General features: G+C 40.0%; 2 protein-coding genes across 10 annotated transcripts in view; one reads left to right on the top strand and one right to left on the bottom strand.

The window, feature by feature from the left end:
* The window catches only part of ORC1 (origin recognition complex subunit 1), a 32,587-nt gene extending 26,149 nt beyond the window's left edge, over positions 1-6,438 (bottom strand). For 5 of the 8 annotated variants that reach the window (XR_002079900.2, XM_019449286.2, XM_019449289.2 and 2 more), the window contains exons 1-3: positions 6,179-6,438; positions 5,947-5,995; positions 1,831-1,930 (exon numbers count right to left, since the gene is read on the bottom strand). The gene's annotated coding sequence lies outside the window, so the exon portion shown is untranslated. Of the gene's footprint in view, positions 1-1,830; positions 1,931-5,732; positions 5,996-6,178 lie in introns of all 8 variants that reach the window. The other 3 variants (XM_019449287.2, XM_053895327.1, XM_019449288.2) reach the window with 3 other exon arrangements.
* Positions 6,439-6,536: 98 nt separating this feature from the next.
* Positions 6,537-20,918, top strand: PRPF38A (pre-mRNA processing factor 38A). 2 transcript variants are annotated; one of them, XM_019449296.2, is made up of 10 exons: positions 6,537-6,789; positions 9,060-9,219; positions 10,925-11,046; positions 12,544-12,629; positions 15,517-15,627; positions 18,438-18,550; positions 19,157-19,183; positions 19,292-19,389; positions 19,870-19,918; positions 20,732-20,918. In XM_019449296.2, exons 1-10 carry the CDS (start codon positions 6,660-6,662, stop codon positions 20,772-20,774), a joined length of 939 nt encoding a protein of 312 aa, XP_019304841.1. In that variant the 5' UTR covers positions 6,537-6,659; the 3' UTR covers positions 20,775-20,918. The 2 variants fall into 2 exon arrangements, with proteins under 2 accessions (XP_019304841.1, XP_019304840.1); XM_019449295.2 differs by having other exon boundaries at positions 19,280-19,389.
* The last annotated feature ends 1,424 nt before the right edge of the window (positions 20,919-22,342 follow it).

Below are 22,342 nucleotides of genomic sequence, written 5' to 3'. Positions count from 1 at the left end.
TGCCCCCGATACATTTTATATCCAGATTTTAGATTTAGAAAACATTTTCTTTGATGAAAAAGTCAAGTTCTATACAGACTGAACACAGGAAATTTAGTATCATCTGTGTATGTCTTGTACTGTCTTATCTGTTCCTATGCACAGTCAATATGTAAGAAAAGAAACTATAAATATTTACAAGTACCTACTAGCTACACTGCACAATGATAGGTATTAAACATTCAACAACTCGAAACTAAAGACAGTGATACAATGGTTGTAAGCATCTTTATAATACTTATAAACCAGGTCTTAAGGCTGTTTAAGTAGCAAAGGCTCCCTACAGGGGTTTTCTGAACTGAATATTGAATAGTAAGTAAATATTGATAAGATAAAATTAAATGAGGGATTCTAAGGGATGGAGGGGAAAACATGCAAGAGGCATTTAGGGGAAGGGTAATGGGTTTTATCAAGTGTATCATTACACTTACACTTAAGACAAAAAACACAAAACCTCTCTGACATTTGAAAGGGGACTTTTCCTGTGCATCTGACAGACCCTAGCTGTAAGTAGTGTGAATAGCAAAAAGAAATGCTTATGTTAAAGTACATGGGGAAAAAAAGGAGACACTTTTACTGATAAAAACAGAAATGTGAATGAAAAATCCAAGGATATCTGACAATCCTCTCTACAATTTGAGAGCTGCAATCTATTAGTCCTAATAATAACGCCAATCTATTATTTTAAGTTTAAGTAATTAAGATAATAAATCTTCCCTCTAAATTCAATGCTTTTTTTATGAAACTAAAATTTGACAAAACTGGGGCTAAATAAAAAATTTAATCCTTTTGACAGAATTACTCTGAATTACTGATAGGCCAATAATTTCAGGCTGTGTTGAAAACAACATCCTGATTAAACAAGCTGGTTTCCTAAAGTTCAGTAGCATGTCCTATATTCTAACTTGGGAACATTCTGACCTATAAGATTTTCAGGTTTTGAAAAAGGTATTTTTTATGGGGCACCTGGGTGGCTCAGTAGGTAAATGTCTGACTTCAGCTCAGGTCATGATCTCACAATCTGTGAGCTGGGAGTCCTGCATTGGGCTCTCTGCTGTCAGCTTGGCCCACTTGGGATCCTCTGTGTCCCCCTCTCTCTGCCCCTCCGCTGCTCACGCTCTCTCTCTCCCTCCCTCCCTCTCTCAAAAATAAACAAAAAAACCCCACACTGAACATTAAAAAAAATAAATTTAAAAAAATAAAAAAGGTATTTTTTCCTATGCTTTGAGGAAACTAATTAGCAAAAAGAAGAAAAGATACTAAGTCATTAGTAAATACACAGCTTAGAAATGATGCCTAAATGATTGCTATTAAAAACATTAAGAGGGGCGCCTGGGTGGCGCAGTCGGTTAAGCGTCCGACTTCAGCCAGGTCACGATCTCGCGGTCCGTGAGTTCGAGCCCCGCGTCAGGCTCTGGGCTGATGGCTCGGAGCCTGGAGCCTGTTTCCGATTCTGTGTCTCCCTCTCTCTCTGCCCCTCCCCCGTTCATGCTCTGTCTCTCTCTGTCCCAAAAATAAATAAAAAATGTTGAAAAAAAAAATTAAAAAAAAAAAAAAACATTAAGAGTACTATATAATTCACACATAGTACTATTAAAATCAACCTAATTTTAATTAAGTACATCACAGAAATGAACAAATAGCAAAGACTAAGGAGTAAAAAAAGTAGGAGACTTGTGCTCAAATAAAAAGTGAATTTGGATTCATTATAACCAATAATCTCTTGGTAAAAATTAGTAAAACATTTTGAATCACAATAAATGTTCAAGGAAATACAGAACACTAACTTACCTTACAATATATGTTTCTTTTAATGGATGATCTAACACAGAACTGTCAGTAGTAAACTTGGATATTTTCACCTTTCCACAATGCAACCAGGCAAAATAGGCTACAGAGGTAACAAAAGATGCAAATAAATTACAGATCTCACTAAACTCTGCCATTAAAAAAAAAACAAAAACCTGGAATATCACTGAGAGTACTTTGCAGCAAACTGGTCTCCCTGAAAACTTTCTATAATTCCCAAATAATCTAAGTGTAGAATAAATCACCTGATTTGCCACTTTGACTATAATATTTGACTCCACTGAAACAACATTCTCATTCTTTCAACCCCCAAATTGGCAAAGAGAAGGACAACCACCTATAAGGTACTCATGTATACCTAAGGGAATCAAATCCAAGCTCTCAGCTTTTTAAAATACAGATGATATTTTAGCTTACTAAAGCAGACATCCTCCTTCAAAAACCAATCCAAGATAAAATTTCTAGGAGGTCATGAGCTATGATCAATGAGACCAGTATGTGGGGTGCCTGGGTGGCTCAGTCAGTTAAGCATCCAACTCGATTTCAGCTCAGGTCATGATCTCACGGTTCGTGGGATTGAGCTCCACACTGGGCTCTATGCTGACAGTGCAGAGCCTGCTTGCAATTCTCTCCTTCTCTCTGTCCCTCCCCACCTCAAAAGAATAAAAAATTTAAAAAATGAGACCAGTATACGGACATATATATACAAGGGTGGGTGGTTTACCCTAGGCTGAACAAACAGGGATACTGGAAGAAAGACTGTCTGGGCTTAGACATATAACCTGCCTCCCACTGGTCTATCACTATGCTTCAAGCCTGCTTTCCCAAACTTTAAGCAGATCAAGGTTGTTGGTGTCCTCGGATGTATTACACAGTTGCTGTTCTCTCTTCTTGCATATCTTTGCAGGGATGGCTCAGGTCTCAGCCCCAATCAAACTTTCTCAGACAGGCCTTCACTGATACCCAATGGAAAGTTACCCTGTTACTCCCTTATACTGTCCATCATGTTCCATTACCGCACCCTATGATCAAAGCAATAAACACTATATTAATTTCTTATTTATTGTACTTCCTATACTAGAATGTTAACTTCCAGGGGTGCCTGGGTGGCTCAGTCAGTTAAGCATCTGGCTCTTGATTTTGGCTCAGTTAATCAATTTCATGGATTCATGAGTTTGAGCCCCACATCAGGCTCTGTGCTGATGGCATCGAGCCTGCTTGGGATTCTCCCTCTTTCTGCCTCTCCCCTGCTCACACTCTCTCTCAAAATAAATAAACTTAAAAAAAAAAAAAAAAAAAGAATGTTAGCTTCCAAAAAGCACAGATATTGGGACCTTGTCTATCTTATTCATAACTGTATCCCCAGAGCCTAGGTTAGTACTCGGCACAAAAAAGGTGAATGAATGAATGAATGAATGAATGAAAAAACAAATTGATTTTAAAAATTGTCTGACTCTTGATTTTGGAACAGGTCATGATCTCATGGTTCATGAGCCCCATGGTGGGCTCCACGCTGACAGTGCAGAGCCCGCTTGGGATTCTCTCTCATTTCCTCTCTCTCCCTCTCCCCTGCTTGCATTCTCTCTTTCTCTCAAAATAAGTAAATAAACTTAAAAAAAAAAAAGGATTTAAAAAATCATTAGTGTCAATTAATACCAAGTGTGGTATGGACAGAGAACAGCCAGAAATCTCATACACTGCTGGAGGGCACGTAAATTGGTAAAACTGCTTTGGAAAATGGGCAGTATCTACTAAAACTGAACATATGAACATCCTATGACCCAGGAATTCCAACAGAATATACCCAATAGAAAAACATACAAACCATTGAAAGACATGAACCAGAATGTTCACAGCAGCTCTATACAGCAATGAAACTCAACAAACTATAACTGCACACATAGGGAAAAAATCTCACAAAGTAACAATGAACTAAAGAAATCAGACACCAGAAAATATCATACTATATCAATTCCATTTATATAAAGTTCAAAAATAGGTAAAAGTAACCTATGGTGTTAGAAGTCGTAATAGAAGGTAACCTAGGTGACTGAAAGGGAACATGGTGGGGAGGCCGGATGTTTCTGGGACGCTGGTCATGTTTCTTGATCTGCATGCTGGTTGCACAGGTATGTTTTCTTTAAGAAAATTCATTGACCTGTACATTTGATATGTTCACTTGTCTGTAAATATTTTTCAATGAAAAGTTCAAAAAATTAATGGAGAGTCCATCTAAAGAGGCAGCATAAGATGTCAAGCCTCTTTGTACTGTTATCCCACTTTCTTACCTTATGACCCAGCATTTCATCTCATCCACCATCAGCAGAGAGATCACCCAAGAGGGGTGATGAATGGGGTAGAAAGGCAGTCAGTCTGACTTGGCCTAGCAAAGGCTTTGGCTTCTAGGAGATACCCACAACAGACTTTCAATGTTGCAGATACCAGAAATCGGGAACATACATACCACCCAGTGCAGGGTGCCACACCCAAGGAAAACATAAGGGAGTTATGGTTGCAGTAAAAATGATAGCAGATACATATTGAGCCAATATTATGATAGAAGGTGGAGCCAAAACTCTATGAATTTATCTCATTTAATCCTCAAAATAATCCTAGAACAATGCTAGCACATACTAAGTGCACAGTAGGTACTCAATAATAAATATTTGCTGAATGAAAGGTAGGTGCTATTAGCCCTTCAAAATGATTAACTTCTCCTGGGGCACCTGGGTGGCTTGGTCAGTTAAGCGTCCGACTTCAGCTCAGGTCATGATCTCACAGTTCATGGGCCGGAGCCCTGCGTCAGGATGTGTTCACAGCTCAGAGCCTGGAGCCTGCTTTAGATTCTGTGCCTCTCTCTCTCTGCCCCCCCCCCCCCCCCCCCCACTCGTGCTGTCTCTGTCTCTCAAAAAAGTGAATAAACGTTAAAAAATTTTTAAATGATTAACTTGTCTCAATGTTACTCTGGATGGCACAGCCTTAATTAGAACCCTGAGCAGCCAGATTCCAATGAACTCTAAACCACTTCAAAACCACTTCACTTTACAACACCTGTGTGAAAGTGGATACTGTTAATACATGCCTAAGAGAACTTGCTTCTGTTGTGCTTACTACAATAAGTCAGGCTTCCCAGGCCACTAACTGGGAAGTCAAATGTATCCCGATTTTCTTACCCACAACATGGGGATAATAATAGACTCTTCCTTCTATTCAACAAAAATTTTTAATCACCCATTGTGTGCCAGGCACTATTCTAGAATTAAGTGAGAAAATGCAAAAATGGTAAAAATCACTTCCCCACTCCCTAATCCCTTGCATTTATTTTTAAGAGATAGTGGTTCTTTTTTTTTTTTTTTTTTTAAATAATTTGATGAACGTTATGAAACTCTCATACAATTCACACAAAATTTTGCTTTTAATTTCAGGGGATTCATAAACCTTATAAAATCCACATATTGCCCTCTATTACGTTAAAAACTGTTGCAGAAGGACTTGGTAAATTATGCTGTCACATCGGAAACCTCCGTTGGCATTCACAAGTACCCAAAAACAGCACGGAAGAGGGTACCATTTTTACGGACAACTAAAAGAGAAAACTGACACATCTAATCATTGTAGTTTCGCAGATAGTAGCCCCGGATAGGAATCTCACATCTCATGTGTCTAAGTCCAGTGCTTTTTCCAACTGTGAAAACAGAAGGCCTTTCTATTCCGGGGTTAGCCTAGAGGAAGTAAAAGACGTGCCAGCAGACTTCTCTCCTAGAAAGAAGGTGGATGAGAGTCCAGCAGTTAAGAGCAGCTCATCTGGGGGTTAAAAAAAAAAAAAAAAAAAAAAAAAAAAAAAAAAAAAAAGACCTGGGTAGGAGCCCAGGCCTCTTACTCACAAAAAGCGACCTAGACAAGTCTCTCTCTGGGCTCAATTGATACATCCGTAAAATGGAGTCATAACTTCTGCTGCTTTGCCTTCCCTGTGGTGCTTGGTTCACCATGGCTCAAAGGAGGAAAAGATGCAAATGCATCACAAGGGCAAAGCCGATAGAAGATATGGTTACGATCATTAAATGAGAACCTCAGGGCGCTGTGGCCAGGAATACTCACGCTTTTCTGCTGTTGGCTTCCGGTTTCCCCAACTGCAAATTCTCCGTCCCTGACGGAGTGGGAAGCCTTTTACAAATCGGGATGTGGAAAAGAAGAATGCTCCTAATGGGCTTAGAATTTAACAGGCGCTTAGTAAATATATGCTGAACGAATCGATTGAGTGCGTCCACAGAGAAAAACCCGCAGTCCCCCTGGCTCAGATCCCCCTACAGCCCCGGAACTCCACACTCACCAGTTGCCTAAGCCCTCCGATTCCACCGTCTCTGCTTCAGGAGCTCGTGGAGCCGCAGCAATTCTAACCTGCCCCAGCTGGACTCCTCTTACAGCCACTGACCGCACGCCGGAGACAAAGCGGGAGCCTACCTGGGAAAGTAGAGAAGATGGAGAAAAGAAAATTTCGCGCCAAACGTCGTGGCCCCGCCCCCAGGCTGTCTCCACGTTCCGTCACCAGCCAGCCATCCAGCCCCGCCCACTTGGGAGGGGATGCACGCCGCTCGTCGGCAAACGTGCAGCAGCCATCATTGATTCGGTCAGCGACGCTGTTAAGCGGAGAGAAGTTCCTTTTCTTGCAGCATTTCCGGTATCAAGATGGTGGCTTCAGCTATTTAAAGACTTTCTGAACCCTTCTTCGTCCCTTTGTGGATTTTTTTTTTTTTAAACTGGATGTGACGCATTAAAGGAACCGACGGAAGTAGAACCGAAGGAGTTCGAAAATGGCGAACCGTACGGTGAAGGATGCGCATAGCATCCACGGCACCAATCCTCAGTATTTGGTGGAGAAGATCATTCGGACGCGAATCTACGAGTCTAAGTACTGGAAAGAGGAGTGCTTTGGACTGACGGGTGAGCGGGAGCGCGCGGACTCTTTTCCGCCGCCGTGTGGCCCAGTTCTGACTGGGCGCCTCCAAGACTGGCCCAAGGGGGTGAAACGGAGGGGAATCTGTCAGTCGTTCAGAAAAATCTGAGCGCCTACTATGTACCCAGTTTTGTGTTGATCTCTGGGGATACTTGTGAATATGCTAGCGCCTTAGTCGGAGGCATGTCTGAGTTGGGTTCTGTGGGTCTTTCCATATTTCATAATTATCTGCTGAGTTCCCAAACATTGTTAAGCTCGGGGACCCTAAAGTTCTTAAAGGAACGTTAACATACCTGATACCCAACTCATGGTCTTACTGTCCCTAAATCTGGACCATTTGCAGTATTTCCACGTTCGGATCCTAATATAAATATCAGTTCTTCAGAGAAGAACTGGTAGTCTTTCAGTCTTTGAATTTTGGCTCCTCATTTTAGTAGCTCTGTTACCCAGTGAACCATGGCTGCTTCTTACTGTAAAATGAGTTTAATGCCCACCTCAAAGGTTTGTTCTAAGGGCGAAATACAATAATGTACAAAAAGTATGGGGCTCTCTGGGTGGCTCAGTCGGTTAAGCCTTCCACTTGGCTCAGATCATGATCTCATGGTTCCTGGGTTCGAGCCCCCACATGGGGCTCTGCGCTGACAGTACAGAGCCTGCTTGGGATTCTCTCTCTGCCCCTCTGTCTATGCCCCTCCTCCACTCGCACTTTCTCTCTCAAAATAAATAAACTTTAAAAAGAAGTACAAGAAGTATTTGGTATAGGGGCGCCTGGGTGGCTTAGTGGTTAAGCTTCCCACCCTTGGTTTCTGCTCAGTCATGATCCCAGGGTTGGTGGGATGGATCCCCTGCCTTGGGTTCTTCCTCTGTCAGCAGGGAGCCTGCTTGGGATTTTCTCTCCCAATCAGTCTGTCCCTCCCTCACCTACTGCTGCCGCCGCACCTGTGCTTTCTCTCTTTCGAAATAAGTAAACTTTAAAAAAAACAAAAAACAAAGTTACAGGTAAATATTTTAAGAAGTATCCAGCAGTGTGCTAGTTGTTGTTACCTATGCCATTACTGTTAACTCCACCTATGCCATTACTGTTGTTGCCACCACTGCTAACTGTGTGTCCATGGACAAGTCATATTGTTTCTCTCAGTCGCCATTAAATTTTGGAGTCATGTCAATTTTGGGGCCTTTTCTCATTACATAATTCTCTCCTTGGATGATCTCCGCACTGTAGTTACATGTTATATGTAGATACCTTCAAATTTATCTCTCCCTCTGAGATCTAAATCTCTTGATTCCAAAACATGCCAACTCGGTATGTCCAAAAGTTGAACTCATGATCTTTTCTCCCCCAACACTAAGATTATGTTCCCGTCATATAATTTTATGCATCCTGCATCTTCTTTCAACTGTTCATCACAATTTCAATTATTTTTTCAATGCTTTCTGCCTTGCCAGACTGTAAACTCTGTAAGAGTAGTAATTTTGTCCTTCTTTATCCCTTTACCTGTTTCTCTAGTATTTAGCACCCGGCTATAAGTTGTCAACTGTAATGTTGAATGAATTAATATAGAATTTATCGTAAAGGAACTTGAAATCTGATTTATAAGACACTAATGGTGTCTCTCATACATTATTTGCTGTGTGTCAGGTGTTAACATTTGTTTTGTCTCACTTGATTGTCACTATCGCCCTTAAACTTTGTACCTTTATTATTCAGATTTGAAATGACAGGTTAAAAAAGTAAAATGACTTGTCCTAGTTCACACAGCTTGTGTTTGATTTTGAAAACACTTGTGAAAGATAAGGGTTATGTAGTTATAGAGTGGTTTGTTGTTGTTATTTAACTCTTGATCTGGCAGTTTTTTGGCAAACGATGGTGACAAGCATGGACTCTGAAATTAGACTCCTTACATGTATATCCAGGCCCTGCTACTCTCTGGCTGTGCACCTTGAGCAAGTCACTTAACCTTTCTTAGCCCTCATTTTTCTTAGCTGAAAACAGCCTCAGTGCAGGAACTTCAGAGCTTGCGAAGATTGAGATTATATGAAATGCTTAGCAGAGTATCTCGCATATAGTGACACTTCAGTGTATATTGGCTGCTGTTGTTATTCCTACTCAGACATGCTTATTCTCCTAATACGAAATTATTGATTAGTATGCAGGAGTACCAAAGCTTGAACTAACTTCTCTCCACTTCACACTGGGAAAAGCTGGGCCTAATGTGTCTGAGATGCCACTTTATTTTGTTTTTGTTTTTGTTTTTAGCTGAACTTGTAGTCGATAAAGCCATGGAGTTGAGGTTTGTGGGTGGTGTCTATGGTGGCAACATAAAGCCAACTCCCTTTCTGTGTTTGACCTTGAAGATGCTTCAGATTCAACCCGAGAAGGATATCATTGTAGAGTTTATCAAAAATGAAGATTTCAAGTGAGTGAAATGTTGACTAGCTAATATAAAAGCTTCAATTTCAGTGATCCAGAATTTGGCTTTGGTTAAGAAGAGTGAAAGCAATGTATCTTATTTCTACAGAGTTCCACCCTACAGACTTTGCTCCTGAGTTCTTGAGTTTGTATTTTGTTTGTTCTGATGGTTTTGATCTTCTTTACATTCCTAGTCTTGGTAACTCCCCCCACCCCCTTGCCTCTGCCACCCAAAAAGCATTTCACAAATTCACTGAACATAGATTAAGCAGAAGTGAGTGCCTAATATGTTGGTAACACTGGATGCTCAAAGATGAAGAAAACTACATTGTGTGGTAAACAAATAGGAAAACTTTCATGTAGATATAGGTTCATGTCCAGACTCTGTTACTTATTGTGACCTTGGAGAAGTTACTACATTTTCTGAGCTTTATTTATCTGTAAAATGGAGATGAGGATACCAATTCAGGATTGATATGAGAGTTAAAAAAGATAGTGCTGGGGGGCCTAGGTGGTGCCTGAGCCCTGACTCATGGTTATGGCATCGAGCCCTGTGTCAGGGTCTGTGCTAAGTGTGGAGCCTGCTTAAGATTCTCTCCCTCCCTCTGCCCTTCTCCCCACTTGTGCATTCTTCTCTCTCTGAAATAAAATTTAAAATTTTATTTAAAAAAGATAGTGCAGTGCCTGTCGCATGGTAAACACCCCCAAAATGTAAGCTGCTCGTACTATTTTATTATTCATTCTTAAGGAGCTCACAGACAAGTATAGGAGACAGACATGATAGCTTATTAGGTGCCACCCTCTATTCTAAGGGAGTTACATATAGGTATTTAACCTTCACAACAACCCTATAAAGTTATTACCCCTGTCATACAGGGGAGGAAACCTAGCACAGAGAAATTAAGTAATTTCCTCAAGGTCAAACAGCTAGTAAGTGGCAAAGCTGGCTTCAGTATACACATTCTTTTGTACTTTATTCTGTTTGTCATATAAAGAAACTGCTGAGTTTGAAATGCCTACTAGTTACTACAAGTGTAGATTTGAGTGGGTAGTTGGATACAGGAGAAAAGAAAAAGGAATTTTAACAAAACATTAACAGCTAGAAAATAGCTAACTTTTATTAGGCACTATATGCTATGCTTAGCACTACATGCACATTTCTCACTAAATACACCAAGCCATTAAATTAGGCATTATCATCTCCATTTTACAAGGATTGAGAAAGTAAGTAACTTGCTTAATATAACAAAATCAGTAAGTTATGGACTCAGAATGGTAACCTAGATGACTTTGACTTTTTTCCAGAACCAGCCTTCTATGCTGCCTAGCAACAATTTATATATTCACATCTATGTATATTATTTCTTGTATTGTTAGTAAATATATATGTCCTGTTGTTAAATTCAGTATCTGATTTGATTCTTACAGCAATCCTGTGAGGTAAATAAGTTCTATCTTCATGTTACATAGACTCTGAAAGTTGATCAACATGTCCCAAGTTCCCACAGCAAGTAAATGGTAGAATGGGAACTCCAGGTCTCCATATTTTAACTATCTTTCTGCTGCCCTATGTTGCCTCTAAAATTGCGGTTTTCTCATATGCCAAAGAAGAGAAAGAACTTGTTCATCCACTACTGATATGAAAAAAGGCAGGTGTGAAACTCAAGAATTTTTTTGAATGGCCTGTAGCTTCATTGTCCTCTGTCTGTCAGGTATGTCCGCATGTTGGGAGCACTTTACATGAGGCTGACAGGCACTGCAATTGATTGCTACAAGTACTTAGAGCCTCTGTACAACGACTATCGAAAAATCAAGAGCCAGAACCGAAATGGGGGTGAGTATGTTGCCAAATGTCTGGACCTTCCTCCCTGAACCAGTTTTTATTTCACCAGTATCTCTCCCTTCACATTGTAACATACGTTGTGAATGTTCCTCTTCATCCATTACATTACCATCTTCATTCAGCTTCTCCACCACCTGCACAGAGTACTCCATCAGACTTTCTGTTAGCCTTACCCAGTCTGTCCCTGGTTGCCTACCTTTTCAATTGCATCTTGTGTCAATCTCAGCCTTCCATCATGTGTTCCCTCCACATGTGCTCCATCCCATAAGATCTACCTTTAGAATGACCTCTGTAAAAGCCTTCCCCAAACCTCCCAAAGTTAGTTTTCCCTATGTTATATCATTACAGTTATTTTTAGTGGTGTCTCTTCTAGCACTTTATTTCACACTGCAGTATAGATTAAGTATACTTCTACTTCTGTAGGAATCCCCTGAAAAATAGTGTGTCCAATGGGGGCAGCTCCATACATTTTACAAAAAGTTATTTTTTGTGGTAGAGTGGGATTCAGGGTAATACAGTCAAAATATTTTTCTTCTCACTTAGTATCATAACCAAAGATTAGGAACATTTGCCTTTCCCTTCTAGATGTAACATTAAGCAGTAGAAAGTTAAGATTTTGGTGTTTTACTTTAAATTGTATTAACTTGTTAATTTGTTTATTGAATAAATACATAGTAACTACCAATATCATGCCAGATTCTGTGCTAATACTGGAAATAACATGGTGAACAAGGTGGACATGGTCATGGCCATCATGGAATTACTTATTTATGATTATACTATGTTAAACTAAGATGGGGTTTCTCAACCTATTGACAGTTTGATCCAGATGATTCTTTGTTGTGGGGAGCTGTCCAGCCCATTGTAGGATGTTTAGCCATTATCCCTGGACTCTACCCACTAAGATGCCAGTAGCATCCCCATTAGTTGTGGGTAGCAAAGTAACCCCTGGTTGAGAACCACTGAACTAAGGTAATGTTTACGATAAGAATCCTGAAAAGGCTATTGTTTACCATATAAGATACATGTTCTATATTTAAAAACATAGTGCGTTCACATAAGAATTTGTACTTGAGTTATATGATCTGTTCAAGAACATCACCCCTATACAATTCAGGACTGTTTGCGCTTGCTTTTGTGTTGGGTCTCCTGCTAATTCGGACAGCTTTATTCATCCCTTTATCGCCAGCTCTAAGAAGAGGCCTGTTTCATAGATGGCCTCAGTAGAGGTGAACTGAATGAATGAAGATAAGTGATGACAAGGCTGTGAATGGCTATAGTTTGAGCCAGGTTTGTCAGTAATCCCTTCTCTGTAACTGCCACACTGAATAGCTTTACTAATGAATATGCAGGAAGGGGAGGCTGCAGAGGGTTTACACTTTCTATACCAAGTACTCTATATTTTACATATAGAGTCTTAAACTTCTTTTACTTGTTGGCTATATAAATTTATTTCCAAGTTGCTTAAGCTTATGACTTTTCTTTCAGAGTTTGAACTGATGCATGTGGATGAGTTTATTGATGAACTGCTGCACAGTGAGAGAGTCTGTGATATCATTCTACCCCGGCTACAGGTAAAAGATAAAGGTCTCTTATCAGAGTCGCCCTTCTCTCCCCAAGACAGGCAGACAGACAAGTACACATACATAATAAAACACCGGAGCTCTAGGATCCTAGGGGCCCTCTTATTAAGCAGTCTTACTACTATGAAAAAGGGGATTGAGAGTGAAAGGAAAACAGATAAAGTATTTGAAGAGTAGGGCTTTAAAAGTGAGTTAACACAGCAAGACTTTCTTCTTTAAAATATTATAAGGAAATTTCAGGATATAAAACAGGAGAGTCAGGAGTGGTAGACTGAGATCTGAACCCCTTAAATATCCTTTATAACCCTGCTCCCTTCCCTAATGATTATCCATGTAGCACCTTTCAGGAATGGGTTTTGCAGACTATGATTTTAAACCTACTGTCATAAAGTACATAGGGAAAACAGATAAAGTAGGTTGCCTAAAGAGAAAGGGAATGGTCTGTAATGGAGAAATGAGCAGGGAATTAGGAGATTAAATTTCTGGGTTGTTGTTATAGCTGACTAGCTGTGGGACCTGGTTTTATTTTCCCATCTATAAAATAGGGAAATTAGACTACTTCAGTGGTCTTTAACATGCTCTATGGAACTGTTTTAAGGCTACGGAGAGCAATAAGAGGAAAAAGCCCACATATTCAATCACAGCAACTCCTTTTTTCTCCAAGTTACATACTGGGCTTGAGAGTGAGATTTCATTTGAACAAAGACTTTTGCTCTTTTAAATGGCTTTATTATTAAAGTGTAACTGACATACATTAAACTACATACAATTTGATAAGTGTACAATTTGGTAAGTTTTGCCATATGTATACACCCTTGAAACTGTCCTCACAATCAAAAATAGTGAACATATCCATTATCCCAAAAGTTTCCTTTTTTCCTTTTGGGTAATCCCTTCCTTCCCTTCTCCCTCACCCTTAAGCAACCATTGATATGCTGTCACGATAAGATTAGTTTGTGTTTTGGAATTGATACAGTATATACTCTTCTTTTTTTGTCTTTCACTCAGCAAAGTAATATTTATTTCATAATAATTATTTCAAAGTAGGGAATAGAGTGAAATGCAGGTATCTGATAAACGGGTCAGATGAGGCAGCAAATCAGCTAGATAAAAAGCAGTTGGTAGGTAAGTGCTCACATTTAAATGCAGTGAACCAATTCTTCCTCTATAGTGACCCAGTTAAAGGAACCTATAAAATAAAAATCCTGAAAATGAGTGTGATATATACTTCCTGTTATGTATTGGCTATTGTAGACTGTAGTAAAGAGAGTAAGATTTCGGGGTGCCTGGGTGGCTCAGTAGTTGGTTAAGCACCTGACTCTTGATTTCAACTCAGGTTATAATCTCACCATTCATGACACTGAGCCCTGTGTCGGGCTCTGCACTGACAGCACAGAGCCTGCTTAGGGTTCTCTCTCTCCCTCTCCCTCTCTCTCAAAATAAATAAACTCTAAAAAAAAGAGTAAGATTTCAAAACTGAAAGCGTGCTTTCAGGGCCCGGTTCTCACACTTCATTATGATTATGTTAGCAATCGTTATTAGCTGCTATCATTTTTAAAAATACTACAAGAAATGGATTACTTTCAAGTGCAATCAGTTTGTAGCCAAAGGATTGAAAGTCCATTCACCTTTAAGCAAGACTATTGGTGTAAAGAAGATGGTCTGCATAGAGTCTAGAAGACCACAAAACATGCACTGAGAGAGAAAATTGAAATCTGACTGATGTATATCACCAAGAAGTGTGGTCTGGTGTGGGCCTCTATCTGTTCTGGATGAAGTGATCCTTAACACTTTCTTTTGTTCTGATTCTGTCCTTGGTAAGTACCTCATCAATTTAGCTTCTGATGTGCCTGGACATTGACAACAAGCTGCTCTGGGATGAATTCAAATTTCATCAAACACAAATACAATGAATTAATATAGTGATTTTAGTAGCTTCTGAGTCTTGTGAGCATTAGGGATTTGGGATGCCCTGTCTGATGCAGTCTTAGATCACAACTGATCACAAACTGGTAATCCTGTGACTGGAGGGCCTTCTTCCAAGGAGCTCTTTAATGAGGTATTGACTTCACTGAGTGGCATCTTTGTCTCATTTCTCTCAAACTTCATAGAATTTTGTTAGGGATGAGTGAGATGTAAGCTAGATACTACTATTTATTCTAGGGCTGTCCAACATTCTTTATGTCCTAGACAGGAGAAAATGGTAAAGGGATCTTATGACCCAGCAAGTCCATTTGGCATTTTTTAACTCATCTTTGCCTTTCAGTTCCTTAATCATAGATAAGCCTGCTAAGTCACATCTCAGAAGAAAATGGAATCAGGAGTCCCAGTGTTCACACTGAATGACTCACACTGAACTGTATAGACAGTTCTCTAAATCCTGAGTCAGGTAGAGAGTTGGTGGTATTCCAGAGCAGGACCCAAGGCACTCTTTAGTCGCCAAACTGGGCTGAGCCTCAGTGGGTCTCTTAGGGGAGATTCTGCTCTGAGCCCCTGTTGCAACTACCAGCCACCAGAGTCACAGCTGTGAACATACTGGTCCTTGTATATGAGGCTCCATTTTTTATTCAAGGCTATACCTATACGGCTTGATATTTCAGTGACTGGAAGAGTAAAAGACCACAGAGAATAAGCCAACAGAAAATGAAGTTGTTACCTTCAACTTTGTATTTATGTGTTTACAGGGGGATATGTGAGTATTGGTTCCAAGTATGTTAGATTCCTTAGGAAAATCTTGAACTGTCTAGGATGTCTTTGAAATGAAATTGCCTCAGCTGTTGCTCCCTAGTCTTCCTGTCAATCCCAGAAGCCCAGTGTTGGGGCTTCAAGACATAGATGAGAGAACAAGGCCCTCTAACTCTCATTATGCTTTCCATAGAAACGCTATGTGCTAGAGGAAGCTGAGCAACTGGAGCCTCGGGTTAGTGCTCTAGAAGAGGACATGGATGATGTGGAGTCCAGTGAAGAGGAAGAAGAGGAAGATGAGAAGGTCAGGCTCTCTGGGAGCTTAACAGTTGAAGGAGGGATAATTATGGGGAAGGGATGGGGGAATGGTCCTTTCTTGTTTTGTTTTCAGACTTTACTTTTTAACTTTCTTTAACCAAAAAATACGATATTTAAGAGTATGAGCATTGAATTAAATAGACTTTGATTCGTATCTCAGCTCTCCACAATCTTGTGCAAATTAATTTCAGTCTTTTCTTTTGTAAAGCAAGGCTAATGATACCTTTCTCTTAGGATTGTTATGGATATTAATAAAAGGATATATACAACGCCCTTAGCACAGTACTGGGACATTATAATTGCCTCATAGTTGGCAGCTATTTAAATAAATACTTAGGACAAGAATAATAATACTGTGCATAGTTGAACCTATCCTAAGGAGTAAGCCTAGTTTAGAAAAAGAAAATACCTGAGGTGCCTGGGTGGCTCTGTCAGTTAAGTGTCCAACTTTGGCTCAGGTCATGATCTCACGGTCAGTGAGTTCAAGTCCCACGTTGGGCTCTGTGCTAACAGCTTAGAGCCTGGAGCCTGCTTTGGATTCTGTGTCTCCCTCTCTCTCTGCCCCTCCCCACCTTGCACACATGCTCTCTCTTGCTCTCTCTAATAAACATTAAAAAAATTTTTTTAAAGAAAAATACCTACTGCATGATCGTGTTCTTTACTAGTTATAATGCTGAAAAATTGAAAGGAACCCAGCTGTCAGGGAGCACTCAGGTAAACTATTAAAACTATTAGCCATTAAAACTGTTATGAAAAGTACTGTATATGATAATGTAGAAGTATTTATGGTTGAATTAGAAAAGAAGGATCTGAAACATTTGTGATTAAAATATGTATAAAAAAAGGCTGGGGGGGGGAAACAAGAAATGCTGGATTATGGATTCTGACTGCAAATGGAAGTGTAGTTCTGAGCCAGTAGGCTCCCTTTAAGGTGAGTGCCAACAGAAACATTCATGAATTGAAAGCCATGCAAGGCTGAGGTGCTCTTATGTGGTGAGTAAACCAAAAGTAGGCATTCTGTTTTTCTTTTCTTTTCTTTTTTTTTCTTTTAAAGTTTATTTATTTTGAGTGAGAGAAAGCACAAGCGGGGTAGGAGCAGAGAGAGAGGGAGAGAGAAAATCCCAAGCAAGCTCTGCATTTAATGCAGTGCCCAGTGCAGAGCTCGATCTCCTGAATGCTGAGATAATGACTTGAGCCAAAATCAAGAGTCAGACACTTAACCAAAAGAGCCACCCAGGCACTCCTGTTTTTCCACTTTTTTGATGGAAAATTTCAATCACGTGCTAAAGTGGAGAATGTGCCTCCATTTATCCATTACCTAGCCTCCATGATATCAACTCAGCCATTTTATTTCTTATGTATATCTATACCAAATTGCCCCCACACCAATTTTCTTGACCTATATCACAGCTATCCTGTATTTCATCCGTATTTCAGACAAGGCCTAACTGTGATACCATTAGCACCTCCAAATTAACAGTAATTCTTTAATATCAGATATTCAGTGTTGAAATTAAAACTATATGTTAACTAGAATTTAAATTAACCTTGAAACAAGGAAAAAGACAAATATTCAGGATTCACATATCCCCAATTGCCCTATATTTTTTAGGTTTGAATTAGTATTCAAAAGAGCCATAAAACAGGTCGTTATTCTATACAGATTTTTACAATCTGTGTTTTTCTGATTGTGTCCCTGTGGGGTCACTTAAATTTGTCCTTTATATTTCCTATAAACAAATTCTTAGATCTGAAGGTTCAGTTGGATTTGAGGTACTTAGAGTAGAGCAACACTACTTTATAGGTACTGGTGTGTACTTCCCCAAGGGTGAGCAAAGTCTGGCTGTCCTTTTTTGTCAGATTAGGAGCTATGGTGCCTAGATGATCTCTGCCTAGACCCATTAGTGGTTGTAAGATGGTGATACTCTAATTTGTCTTTTCATCATTTGTTACCTAAAACATTGCTGTAAAGAGAAATCTCCCACATCAACACTTAATTTTTCCTAGGTACAGTTGATATAGAAAAAAAGATCAATACTTGATTATTTCTCTTTATCAGTTTCTAAAATAATTAGTTGACTCCATAGTATCCTCCCAATGTGATCAATGTGCTTTTGTGCCTGGTAACATTGTGAACTCATGGATTTAAGCAAATTGGATGTTTGGAACCATCATGGTCCTTGCTGATGCTGAAACTGTCCCCCCCTCAAGTGGGGGACCCCCAACTTGACTCAGGAGACTGATATAATCATGGTAATCTCAGCCTCCTTGCTTCTGATACATTCTAGTCATGTCTTCAAAGCTTCTGCCCCAAACCTGAAATTAGCCATTTTTCCAGGGAGCCCTTGGTTTCACTTAAAGGGATAATGGTATTTAGATACCACAGTTTGGGCACTATAAATGCTCATTGCTATGGGTTTGGTCAATATCTCTAGGTCTTTACAGTTGGCAGACCTGGAGGAAATTTTTAAGATTAAAGTACAGCATGAGTTTATACTTTAATCTTCTTGATCTTACATCTGTATCTCTTCTTTCTCATTGGAAATCCAGCTTCTTAAGGAGATAAACAGAATTACTTCTCACTATTCTCACATTGTCCCAGAATAAAGGTACCAACACTAGAATAATAGTGGGATTATTGGAAACCATTCAGTTTATTTGGTAGTTCTTTTTGTCCTTAGGGTTCTCTATGTATTTGTTGTTTTAAAGTCACTTGGAGGTGGAATTTGGGCCAGGATGAGGAGGGGGTGTATGTACTGTTCCTAAATGGTTCTGTGTAAGTTATCTCTTTTCCAGTTGGAGAGAGTGCCATCACCTGATCATCGCCGGAGAAGCTACCGAGACTTGGACAAGCCCCGTCGTTCTCCCACACTGCGCTACAGGAGGAGTAGAAGCCGGTCTCCCAGAAGGTAAGGCCCTAGTCATTGGCCTCTTCCAGAGAGACTTTTAGCACCGTAGCAAAGAAGTTTGGACATCAAAGAAGGAAAAAATTCAGATTGTGAAGAATGTTTGCCTAGTGTATTAATTGCTATAGAACAACCACCTGCAAAACCTCTGTGGCAGACAGTAACCATTTATGTAGTTCACAAGGCTATAGTCAGTGATTTGAAGCTGGGCTAGAATAGAATAGGCAGTGTAAGTTCACTCACCCATTTTGTGGTCAGCTGTCTGTTGGCTAGTATAAGATGGCTTTTAACTAAGATGACTGAGGCAACTCATCTCTTCTCCATGTGTCTCATTCTAGGCTAAGTTAGGCATGTTCTCATGGCAGTGGTAGAATTCAAGAGCAGACAGCCTCAGTCACATAAGTTTCCTTCCAGTATCTGTTAGTATCCCATCTGCGAATACCCCATTGGCAAAGCAGATGACATGGCCAATCCCAGACTTAGAGTGGGAGGGTGTTAATAAAAAGTTACAGAGCAAAGGGCATGGATACGAGTGAAGAATTTGGACAGTTTTTGGAATCTACAACTGCAGTGCACCTACTAAGGTTTTCCTCTTTTCTCTCTGTATAGGCGGAGTAGGTCTCCTAAAAGGAGGAGGTAAGCCTTCAGTTGATTTGTAATGAAAGATAGGGTTTTGGGGAAGGGGGGGTGCTGTTGTGGTGAATATATTGTCAGATAAAGGAATCTGACCAGTCATCTCCACAGCCCCTCCCCTCGCCGAGAAAGGCATCGGAGCAAAAGTCCAAGGCGTCACCGCAGCAGGTCTCGAGATAGAAGGCACAGATCCCGCTCCAAGTCTCCAGGTATAGCCTTTGGGCCTTTTGCTATTGGTTGTCTTAAAGAACTGTAATTAGCCTAGTCAGCCTCCTGCAGTACAGAAATGCCTGACTGTATTATTGCTTGAAAAGAAAAGGAAATGAACTTAGAATATGAAAGTTAAGAGTTCACATCTTGACTCTCCTTTATAAGATTTGCTAAAAAGATGATGAGCTTCAGTTTTTTCATCTGAAATTATAGGAACACCACCCAACAGAGTAGTGGTAAATAAATGTGATTTTTGTGAAATCAGCCATAAAGCCTTGAATGTATATAAAGTGGGTTCAGTTCTTCTGACCACCGCCCCCACAACACACACATTTCAGAGAAGTGCTACCAACAAGAGCTGTCTCTAGCATAAGCCAAAAAAAATATTAAGCCAATTAAAGGGGTTGGGGGAAGTGAAAGTGCCAGTGAGGGAGTAGGTAGGTAGAATACCACTCATCCAGTGGCCCTTTCTTCCCTAGGTCATCACCGTAGTCACAGACATAGGAGCCACTCAAAGTCTCCTGAAAGGTATGGACTGATCTCTATTTTGACTTAAGAATTTTTTCTTTATTCAGAAATTAAAGCCCCAATCATAACTAAGTTAGACCTGAAGTTTTGTTTTGATGGGAATATTTAGGAATTTTCCTTTATTACAGGACAAAATTGGCCTTTTGCCCTGAGAATTTTTAGAACTATGTATGTTTCGTGTTCGTTTGTTTTTTCCTCATAGGATTACAGCTTTGGATAGTGGTAAGGGCATGAGCTTTGGTCTCAGGAGACCTGTGATTAAATCCCAACTTTTAACACCTAACAGTTGAGTGACATTGGACAAAGTCACTTTCATTTGATAAATTTTCATTAGAAACCTCTATATGCTATTATACTCTGTCAGGTGCACTCTTAACCTCTCAGAGCCCATTTTCTCAATGGCAAATTTTGGATAGTAATGCCTCACTCAGTGTTGCTCTGAGACAGTACACCAAGCACATTTAATAAATATTAGGTATTGGGGTGCCTGGGTGGCTCAGTCAGTTGAGCATCTGACTTTGGCTCAGGGCATGATCTCACAGCTCATAGGTTTGAGCCCCGCATCGGACTCTGTGCTAACAGCTCGGAGCCTGGAGACTGCTTCTGATTCTGTGCCTCCCTCTCTCTCTACCCCTAACCTACTCCCATTCTTTCTCTGTCTCTCTCAAAAATAAATAAACATTAAAAAATAATAATAAATAAATATTAGGTATCTCCATCCCCGTCAGTATCTGCATGCCCCTGTCTTCCTCAGAAGTTCTTGCCTAGCTCCTTTAACACCTGTATTACGATTTGTATGTGTTACCATTTCAGATCTAAGAAAAGCCACAAGAAGAGCCGGAGAGGGAATGAGTAATGGACTCAGTTTGGTTTTAGTCCAGATGGCCTCATGTGGATCTGAAGTCACCTGTCTATGTGGAAGTATCAAGACCTACACCTTAGGCAGCTATGGGAATATTTTAGCTCTTTTTAACCAAGTTTCTCCACTTTTTTTTTTTTTTTTAAATGAAAGAGGTGCTGAGTTTTGTATCGCTCTTTGAATCATAATCCACATTTGAGGGATAGCACTTCCCAAGGGCTGCTTTCGACCCCTCTGTACAACCAACCTTGACTGTACTCAACTTTGTAAGGGATTTGAGGGGTGGAGAGGATGAATGGCAAGGAGAGGATGTGGCTGCATGGTGACCCTTTTGTTATTAAATTTTACACATCCACTTTCCGTATTTCTGTAGTTTAGTTTTGGTTTGCTCCGTAATTAGAACTGTTCTGAGAATCCTGAGATTTGTGCTGCTGCTGTTACACTCAAAACTCAAGTCAGTAAAACCTATTCTCTCCCAGACTTTTTTTCAGCAGCACTACGTAATAAACATGAAAACTGATGAGTTAGCAGCAGCTTTGTAAGAACAGAATGTATTCAAATGTTAAGACTTCTTCTGGATCATTTAATCCAGTTGCATTGAACAGTTCAACAATGGAACTTAACACCTTTTACACAACATTCTTATATGTTTTTTCTTCCTCATAAGCCTTGAATTCTAGGTTATGGTGCTCAGCCTTTACCTTGAAAAGACTATCATTATTTTCCAAGTTTAGTCGGTAGCAGTGGGCCTATAAGATTGAAAAGGAGAGTTAAGTATCTAATACCATTCACGGTTTTGACTTCATTTGCTGGCAAACAGTGCCATTTATTCACAAAGTTAGAAAGTACAGCAGGAAGAGGCCAAGCTTTAGAGGGGGCAGGTGGTGAAAGTTCTTTTGGTAGTAAAATGATGCATTCAATTTTACTTAAAGTACAGAGACTGCTACGGTATATCTAGATAAAGCCCAGGTTGTCAGAAGTAGGAATTGGAGTTGAGCATAGTGATCTAACCCTGAATTGACAACATTTAGGTAATTGTGGAAGATGTAGAATTAAATGGGGGCTGCCCGGGAAGTGTGTGTTTATGTAAGAAAAGCCAACAACAGAAGCATAGGCAACACTCAACACTGGTGAGAGAAAGCAATGCAGTCAACCACCTGAAAATGGAAATGAACTTTCAGAAAGGTAGAAGAATTAGGAGACAGTATATCAAAGAAGCTAAGGGTTTGAGGACTTAGAAGCAAAATAAGAACTGCAAAGTGTCCGTGGGCATTGATAATCAAGGTGTTGAGATCTTTGCTAGAAGAGTTCATTCTACTAGTACTTAACTTTTCCTTTAAAAAGGAAACAGTGGAAAAAAAGAGGGGTGGGGGGAAGTGATTGGACTTCCCACAGCTCTGGACCTACCAAGAATTCTGAAGACCAATTGCCTCATAGGATCTAGTTTCTTGGGAAGCCAGATCTGGTCACAGGATTAACATTCTTTTGCTTGCTGTTGAACTGAAGGACTTTTGCAGCAATGTTAAAGCATTTTGGGAGATTTGAGATTTTACATTCTTCAACGA

The sequence above is a fragment of the Panthera pardus genome, unplaced genomic scaffold (genome assembly GCF_024362965.1).
Source record: "Panthera pardus isolate Hobbes unplaced genomic scaffold, ASM2436296v1 HiC_scaffold_11, whole genome shotgun sequence".
Taxonomy (NCBI): Eukaryota; Metazoa; Chordata; class Mammalia; order Carnivora; family Felidae; genus Panthera; species Panthera pardus.
The sequence above is the reverse complement of the archived record's forward strand: the minus strand, read 5'-3'. Positions and strand labels throughout refer to the sequence as shown.

Bases quoted from the DNA above. Each gene is read 5' to 3' on its own strand.
- PRPF38A (XM_019449295.2), top strand. From the start codon at position 6,660: ATGGCGAACCGTACGGTGAAGGATGCGCATAGCATCCACGGCACCAAT. The intron at 11,047-12,543 runs GTGAGTATGTTG...CTTTTCTTTCAG, and splicing joins GAGCCAGAACCGAAATGGGG to AGTTTGAACTGATGCATGTG. The intron at 18,551-19,156 runs GTAAGGCCCTAG...CTCTCTGTATAG, and splicing joins AGAAGCCGGTCTCCCAGAAG to GCGGAGTAGGTCTCCTAAAA.